Below are 9,300 nucleotides of genomic sequence, written 5' to 3'. Positions count from 1 at the left end.
GAGTTTCCCAGTGGGCAGCGCGCCCGCCCACTCCTGGCCCACCTGCGCCCTGCTCAGGCCGGCCGCGGGCCACACAGGTGTCCCAGGACACACAGGTGCGCCCCAGCTGGGCCGGGGGCGCGGCGGCCGCGGAGGGGGCAGCAGGAGGGGGACGGAGGAGAGCAGCAGAGGGAGGGCGCGAGGGGCGAGGGCGAGCGGAGGGCGGGGGAGGGCGAGTGGGCGGGGCGGGGCGGGGCGGGGGCGCCGGCGGGGCGGAGCCTGCGAACTTTCGGGCCGAGGGCATTGTGGGAAGCAGCCATGGTCTGAGGCGGGCGCCTCACCTGTCAGCCGCGCCGGCTCCTGCGCTCGGCTCTCGCCCTCGCGTCCTCCGCGCTCGCCGCTCGCGGGGCTGGGGCGGCGGCGGCCGGGCCACCATGGTGAGTGCGGGGCGGCGCGGGGCGGCCGGGCCCGGCGCGATCGCGGAGGCACCTGGGGCGCCGGGGCCGGGCGCGCAGGCCGGGCGGGGGTGCGGGCCGAGCCCCGCCGGGTCCCCGAACCCCGCCAGGTCCCGGAGCCGCGCGCGCAGGTGGCCCGGCCGCTCCGGACCCGGCGGGCCAGCGGCGGACGCCTGCCCGGAATTCCCGGCGCGCGGCTTCATTCATTCGATCCACTTTTGCGGAGCGCTTAGTCTGTGCCACGCGCGGTGCCAAGCGCTGGGGATGCCTCGGGGATCGCGCGGGGCCCCCCGCGCTCCGGGCGCGTACACTCCGGGAGGAGGATGTGGAGGGAGGGACACGTGTAACGCGCGAGCAAAATGAAGATAACTTCCGAGAGTAAGGGCGCTCGGGCGAACCAGATACAGCCGGCGAAGAGGCGACTTTTGATTCAGGGAAGGCATCTTTGAAGAGGTGATATTTTAGCCGCTGGGCGTCCTGGTGGGGCGCTACAGGTGGATCTGCGACAGCAAAGTGGAGAGAAGAAGCCCTTGTTTGTAGCAGGAGAGGTGGGGGGGGGCAGATGAGGCAGGTCCTTATAGGCCAGAGTAAGGAGTTTAGTTTTTGTTTCAAATGAGTGGGGAGACCTTGGGAACGTTTTAGCGAGAAAACTGACCTTATCAATTCTGCACTTTTAAAAGATCCGTTTGGCTGTTGGTAGAGAATGGACTGGGTCGTGTATGTGGGAGGGTCAAGGTGGAAGCTGGGAGCTCTGTTGCAGTGCTGCACTGGCCTGCACTTGGGTGGGAGCAATAGCTCGGGTTCCTCTTGCTCTTGCCTGCTGTTTAGGGTCAGTTAAGAGTACAGTGGCGTGAACTGCACCAAGCCCACTTCCCCAAGTGAACTTACTTCCCAAATCCGCAGAAGATAAGTGCCCTGCACTCTGTGGGCTCAAGTGGCCCACAGCAGGCTGGAGCAGGTGGGACAGGGGGTTAAGAACGATGATTGACAAGGAGAACTGTGGAGTGCTGAGCGCCTGGACAGGAAGACCACCAATGCTGGTTCCTAGTAGAGGCTTGCTGCAAACACTAGAGGCTGCCACTTTTGTTTGTTGAGAGTTCCTCGTAAATATGGCGTGATGCAAAAAGGATGCTGTAAATAATGGATCAGCTCTCTTGGCTTGCTCAAGTTTCCCAAGGAACAAGGTGACGGTGTGCCCAGCCCGTCGATGTCATTTGCCTAATGGGGGATGGAATAAGGCCATCCCAATTTCATCCTGCGTTTCTGAGTCGCCTAAGGCTGCTTTCATCCTGTGGGGTGGAGCAAGGTCTGTAAGGAAGAGCGCTCTAGGTAGCACCTGCTGTGGAGTTTTAGTTTTTCCTACTGGTATTATATGATGAATTGATCAGAAGTGTGGGAATTTCTCCAGCTTTTCTACCAGGCTTGCACAATGGAGAATATTAATGTTATTGAGCACTTGTGATAAGCCAAGCAGGATGTCCAATTCTTTATATCCATAATTTCTTTTTTTTTTTTTTTTTTTTTTTTGAGACAGAGTCTCACTTTGTTGCCCAGGCTAGAGTGAGTGCCGTGGCGTCAGCCTGGCTCACAGCAACCTCAATCTCCGGGGCTCAGCGATCCTACTGCCTCAGCCTCCTGAGTAGCTGGGACTACAAGCATGCGCCATCATGCCCGGCTAATTTTTTTTTTTTGTATATATATTTTTAGTTGGTCAATTAATTTCTTTCTATTTTTGGTAGAGACGGGGTCTCGCTCAGGCTGGTTTCGAACTCCTGACCTTGAGCAATCCGCCCGCCTCGGCCTCCCAAAGTGCTAGGATTACAGGCGTGAGCCACCGCGCCCGGCAATATATCCATAATTTCATTTAATCCTTGCAACAACCAAATGAGGATAGGTATTATGCTCCTTGCATTTTTCCTGCTCTGAGCTATGCTAGCAGGGTGTCCTGGGACAATTCCTTGACCTTTGTCTCCCTTTGCTCATTTGTGAAATAGAGATAATTGCTCATAACTCAATAAAGCAGTGTTCTTAAAGTGTAGCCGAGGTACCCCTAGGAGTCCCCAAGACATTTTTTGGAGGTTTGCAAGGTCAAAACTATTTTCATAAATAACACTAAGACACTAATTTGCCCTTTTCATTCTCATTCTCACAATACTACAATTAAGTTTTCTTGTGCCTACATGAGCTGAGATAACACAAGAGATAGAATGCAGAAGCAAATAGGCGAGTCCAACTGTCTTCTAGGCCAGATTTTAAGGAGATTTGCAAAAATGTAAAACAATGCCACTCTTTTATATATGTTTATATATGCATACATATATATATTTGCTGTGGAAAGTGTTACTGGTTGTAAAAATGTTAGTTATGTTAATGTGTAACATGCTTATTATTTTTAAATTAATTAATAAATATCTAAATTTTTTCCCATTTTAATTTCTAATGCAGTTAATATCAATTGATATAACCCACAGAAACAAAAAGGTCTTTGGGGTAGTGTTCTCAATTTTTAAAAGTGTAAAGGCATCCAAAATGTTTTATGATCATGGTCACGGAGTTGTGACAAGTACCACAAGTGACCGCATGTGAAAGTGATTTGAGCAGCTTTGCCCCTTGGAAGTGCTCTGTAACCATTACCTCTTGTCTGTTATCATGTCAAGTGGTAGGAAAGTGTAAGCAGCCCTCCTGAGTGCCCAGCGGCTCTGAGATCCTTGTTGCAGATCAGTTTGTGACTATCTTTCCCCCTGTTCTGTTCCTGACTCTTGCTAATTCTTCTGCTAGCAAACTGGCAGGTACTTCCAGCACCTAAGCCCTCAGCACTCTACACACAGAAGATGGCTCTTGATTCTGTTGTACCGGTTTCTAGCACAGAGATTTCATATCTGGTTCCTGTTGGGGCTGTGTCTGTGTCTGGATCATACTGTTTGAGTTACCTGTGTACTTCTCCAGCTTGCCTTTGTTTTAGATGTCCTCCCTTGGAAAATAATGCTAGGGTTATTGTGCTTCAGGAATCCTGCAGGCTCTGAGCCCAGCGTGCTTAACCAATCTTACTGGGAAGAATTCACTGTTGAATGGTTGACAGTGTTGATGGATGAAGGAGGATTTTGTTGATTCTTTATTTAATTTTCCTTTAAGAGGATAGCTGTGAGGGTATATAGGGTGATAAAGCTTTTGAGGCTTTTGAAAGGCTTTTGGGGAACCTTTTAATAAAAATGCAAGTGGCCTTCGATCCATGCAGTCCACATGCTTCTGAAAAGTTGAAGTGACTTTTAAAACCATAATTGTGAATAAAATAGAATCACTTATTGAAAGAAACTCAACTGGCAACTGCTTTGGAAATATGAATAATCACCTTTTTGTGTTGCAAATCTAGATCTCGTAGTACATGTTATTTATGTATAGTGAGATAGACTTATGCTAAAAAAAAATTGAGGATTTTTTTCACGTGTATGATTTTACATCTGACTTGAGAAAGAGAGAGTTTGCCCAACTGAACTGTGAAGCCATTTGTCGGAATTCATTTTACTTTGAAAAGGCATGAATGCACCCTTCTCCTAAATCAGGTTAAAAAGTTTCCCACATTCATTGTAATCTCATTGTGTTACATAGAAGTAGGAAAGGTGCAAAGGAGTTGAAGAGGGTGAGATGACCACCCTCTATGACCATTGATAGTCTATGACCATCGTGACACTTTCCTCCTCTGAGGCTTGGTCTGGGCTCTGGCCAACTGTTAGTGTGGGGTAAAGGGGCTTGGGAATAGGGGAGAAAAGTGATCCTTTGTAGTGTTCAGTTGTCCCAAGAGTGCTCACCTATAACAGGCCTTTCCCACCAGTCTCCTAACACCGCCAGTGAGACTTGTATTTATCCCTCACCAGTACTCTTACTTCTGAGTTCCCATTACTCATTTTTTGGTGGTGAATGCAGTCAACTGCTTACAGTTTTTGTATGGCATTTTACTAACAACAGCTGGAAGGAAATGACACACTGTGTATTTGCTGCATTGTGTTGTCAATGTCTGTTTTTTTGTGTCCCATGAATTCTTTCATTATGGGCTAAGACATAATAGATAAAACAATTCCCCCTTACTCCCTGACTTACACACAAATGAAGAAAACTCCTTTAATAACTCCCAGAGCTATGCACTTCTTGATGTTTCCATGAATTGTTTCTTCAATTTTATTTTGTTGTTCCTATAGCCAGAGGTTATTCCAGTGACCTGAGACTTCACTGTGATCTCTTTCTTCCCTGTGGCTTGTTCTTGCCTCTCAAAGAGTCTTCCTTTCTGGTATATCTTGTTCTTCCCTGGCTCCTCTCCCTGACAAACTTCTCTGTTTTTCTGGAAGTATCCTAGCCACTTACCCAGGAAAACTCCCTTGAAACCATTTGAAGCCCCCAGATCCTGTGATATGAAAGAATATAGACAGATATCAGAGGCAAATGCACCTACAGTTCTCTCAGTGGTACAGGAAACTGTCCAGCCAGCACCCTGACTACCTGGAGAATGTATTTCTTGGGTAGCTGCTAATAATGAGAAAATTAAGAATTTTAACAGTGGAAAGGGAGTCCTGCGAAATTGTTCAAGTTAGAAATGGAATGTCATCAACTGTCACTGGGAAGCTGGCCTTTAGCAAATCTCTGCCCAAATCCCAGGTCTAAAAACTTTCCGACAGGCATTGCTGGGCTCTGAAACTGCACGTTCCCGGTAGTTTCAGAAACTGCCTGGGGAAAATAACATGATTCCTCATTAGTCTTTCAGTGCGATGAGGCAGAGACCTAAAGTACATTCAGTCAAGGATAACGGCATTAGGGATTCTATATTTTAATGTCCTCGCTGAAGCTCCTCTAACATGATTGCTGGGCCAGTAAGAAATGATTGGTTTGGGTTGAAGTTCAGTGGACACTTAAATGCTACCGCTTCCTTCCACACTGGGTACACTAATGAGGAGGAATGAGGCCACAGGTTTGCAAACTGTAGCGCATGTACCCTTTGTGTACTCATCTTGCAGAAGGGGAATGCCACGGGATTAACATGATTCATCTCTGGAGCATTGTTTAGGATAAGAAATATTTTTATATTAAAACACAGATATACTTGGCTCCAAGATGCAAAATTCACACACACTTTAAAGACAAAACCCTAAGATGTCTCTTGTTCATGGCTAGCTGCTCAGGCTAACCCTCCAGATCTCATGAGGCCACCTGCCTTTCCTGGTATTAGAGTTATTTAGATAGAAAAATTTGAGGGACAGTGAGGTAAGGCAGGGGACAGGAAAAGTTCCCTGCAGAAGGCCGGATAGTAAATATTTTAGGTTTTACAGGCTCTACAGTCTCTGTCACTATTACTCAGTTTTTCTGTTGTAGAACAAAAGCTGCCATGGGACAAGACACAAATGGATGGAGCTATGTTTCAGTAACTAAACTTTGTAAATATTTTAGATCAGTCACACAGAAGAAGACTTCACTGTTAAGCAGTGGTTGGTCAGAACATCATCTCACTTCTACTTCATGAGAAGTTGCAGACTTTTCTGAGCTAGGCGGTGTGGGGACCCAGCAGTGGCGCTTGGAGCAGGGAGCAGTGTTGGCCTGCAGTGTTGGCCTGCCACCCAGCCCTACCTGGGCTGAGGAGGTGGGGCTGTTTCCAGCTGGCTCAGCCAGCCCTTGGCCACTTCCTGAGCCAGTTCTGACTGGGCAGAGAGTTCAGAAACCATATCCATCTCCCAGCATTTGGTTTCAGATTGGTGCCCTGGTCCCTGTCCCTGCGGGGAGCCCTGGATGCCGGACGTCAGGGCTTACCCAGCCCCCTCCTGGGTTTACCTTGTTCATCCAGGTGTGGTATGATTGGTCAGCTTAGATCCTGCACATTATTTCTCCATTTATGTAAAATAAAGAGACAGATGTAGATATGCCTATATATGTAAACTGAAAGCTTTCAGAAGGGTATAGAAGAAAGAGATTGTTTTGGGAAAGAGCTGCAGTCATCTGATATGATAAAAAGATTCATTTTTTAAATTGTGTATTCTTCTAGACACTCAATTTTTTTTTCTATCTGCATGTAATACATTTTAAATTACATGAAAAGTGACTCTTAAAAATAGTCATTTATATTATTTCTCCATCTAAACACTGTTTTGTTTTTCCCTGTGCTTTGTAACTTCTCAGGCTTGAGTATGTCTGGAATTGAGATGGAAGCAGAAGAGGCCTCTTTAAAACATGCCCACATATACACACACGTGCACACTCAGAAACACTTTCTACCTACCTACCCACCTGCCTGTCTACCTACTTAACCTGGGCTTTGGGCCAGACTTCTGGGACTCCTTACTGCACTTTGCCTTCTTCATGAAAACTAAGAATAGCTGAGGGGGGAAAAATGTGATTCATCTTTCTCACTTCAGTGACTTTTGGTAATGAGACAACATAATATTTTTCGTTGCATCCTGAACCTTTACAACACAGAAATGTCTGTCAGACCATCTGGGGTTAGCCTCTCTCTGCGTTTAGTAAATAGCTGGATGTTCCAGCAAGACTGAGAAGTCACGTTCCTGAAAAAGTCAGGAAAGGCCTGCCAAATCTGGCATCAGACTCAGGTAATCACTGAATTGTTCTGCCTCAAGTTTCAGTGCCCTGTGCACAGCCCCCTGTTCTTCCCCTCTCTCCCTCCCCCAAACCCTGCCCCCCCAAAATCATGCAGCAAATTTTCATCATGCAGGCGAAGCTGTGAAAGACATTAATAAAATTAATGAAGCCTTCACGTGTTCACTTCTAGAGGAAGGTGCTGGTGCCATGTGATTGGAGGGGAGAATGTGGTGAGGCAGGTGACCCCAAAACCTCGTGTGGGAGCCCCATGATCTTCGATACTTTGCTCATCCCTCTCCATAAGGTCGCTTGAGCACTGCATGAGCCCATCCAGTTCAGTTAGCACAAGCCTGGCACCTGGAACACATTCCGTACATGTTAGCTAGGGTTATTTCTAAGAGAAATAGGAAAAACCTAATGAAAACACTTCAAAATAGACCATCAGGTTTTTTTTTTTTCCCTGAGAATTTTTTTTTTTCCTGAGAACAGATAAAATAAAACATTATAGACTATACATACTGGGGAGATGGAGAAAGGTAAGAGTTACAGTAATATCACATTTTTTTTTTTTAAAGTGTGATTCAAAACCCAGCATGGAGAACTTTTTATTGTGTGAACAAGCACATACTTTCAGTTTCTTTACTAAGAAGTCACATCCTTAATTCTAAGTCCACGACAGCATATGAGTCCCGCCTTTCAAAGTCCACTCAGTGTCATGATATTAAGAACTGAATAATTCAGGTAATCTAGTCTACATTAACAGTCTTCCCAAAAAATAAGGGGCAAGGGAAAGACCCGAATCTATGATGAGGCAGGTTCATCTCTTGGATAGATGCCTGAACTTTGCTAGTGGTAAACTTTGAAAGCGTAAGATGGATGTGCCATTGCCCACCTCTGAACAAATTCTGCTGCAGCTGAAGGCATCTTTGTCAAGGTGTAAAGGGCCCAGGGGACAGATTTTTAATAAGTGCTGAGGAGGCTGCAGTGGGAAGAAATCGAAAGTTCTTAATAAACATTTAAGTGGTCATTACCATGCAGGGTGTTGAGTTTAGCATGTTAAGCATAGCTTCTTGAACAAAGTTAAAAAAAACTCACATTAAGATAGATCAAGTGCCGCTATGAAATAGGAATAGGGTCCCAAGTTATTAATGTTTTATTTAACTTCAAAGTCGTCCTAAAAATTGCCTGGAACTTCTGTCCCCTATTTCCAGTGTCTTTTTTCTCCTTGGATGACTTGAAACAGAAGAAAAAGACTAGTCTGCCTCTCAGAGGACTCCAGAAGGAATCTGATCAGAGCATATTTACTACAGGAAAAAAATTAAACAACTAATAGGTGTCGTTGGTATATTCAAAGTTGATTACTCTGTCCAGGGGAAACGATAAATGGAGAAATAATACATTTATCATGTGGCAGGGTATTTCCCACTTGTTCATCTTTGCGTTTTTGAGTGCAGTTTCTTTCTTAGCAAAGAAAAACCCACAACTGTAAGATCATTTTCTTCATTACAAGACACTTGTGTTGTTGGGGAGAAATTTCTCACCTGCATAGCAAATCTAGACTAGTACGGGAGTGGAAAATTAAGCTCTGACGCGTGTTATTCAAATTATATGGCTGCTGCAGGAATTCAGTGGAGGAGGGAAGGGGATAGACTCACGGGAGGGGCAGGCCTTGGGCTGGGCCCTCAAGGGGGGGGTGACCCTGTCTTCAGCTTTTCAGAAAAGAGTGTGTGTGTGTGGGTGCCTGGACATGGGTGTGAGTGCGGAGGGTCAGTGAGTGGAATATAAGGAAAGGGAGTAATTATTAAGGAAACTTAAATCCTGGAAGACAGCCAGGTGAAGGTCAACCACAAGGAACTGTTTTCATACTGACTCTCCCATCCCCGCCCTTTCTCCCCCTCTAACTCTGCCCTCTAGTTAACCCCCCTAACGAATTATTTGTCCAGTATTATCAGCGAGTGACATTTCTCACAAGTGGATTTTCCAGATAACTAAAAAGAACAAACTTTAAAAAAAAGTTAGAGTTAAAAAAATAAATATTAATATCCTCCTATGCATTTGGGGAAGTGGGTTAAAAGTAGCTTGAGGTTTGAAGTCAGGAGGAGCCCCACTTCACTCAACTGCGTGGTTTTTAGATGGCCTTGCCATCGTGGCAGCCAAGGTACGATGCTACTGAAACTGCGAGCGTATTTAAGTGTCTGTGTGTGTATTTGGTCTCCGAGTGGATTACTTGTGTATCTCTTTGAATGTTTTTGTGTACCTCTAAAAAACCACCTACTGTTATCTTTTTCAACTC

The 9,300-nt window shown here is 45.9% G+C and overlaps 1 protein-coding gene across 1 annotated transcript in view; it reads left to right on the top strand.

The window, feature by feature from the left end:
• The first annotated feature begins 283 nt into the window (after positions 1-283).
• Positions 284-9,300, top strand: part of AP1S3 (adaptor related protein complex 1 subunit sigma 3) — a 58,125-nt gene continuing 49,108 nt past the window's right edge. Inside the window, exon 1 of the mRNA XM_076005978.1 lies at positions 284-416. Within this exon, the coding sequence (XP_075862093.1) occupies positions 414-416 (3 nt within the window). The 5' untranslated portion in view covers positions 284-413. The remainder of the gene's footprint in view (positions 417-9,300) is intronic.

The sequence above is a fragment of the Microcebus murinus genome, chromosome 8, assembly GCF_040939455.1.
Source record: "Microcebus murinus isolate Inina chromosome 8, M.murinus_Inina_mat1.0, whole genome shotgun sequence".
NCBI lineage: Eukaryota > Metazoa > Chordata > Mammalia > Primates > Cheirogaleidae > Microcebus > Microcebus murinus.
Note: the sequence above shows the minus strand (reverse complement) of the source record. Positions and strands in the feature narration are given on the sequence as shown.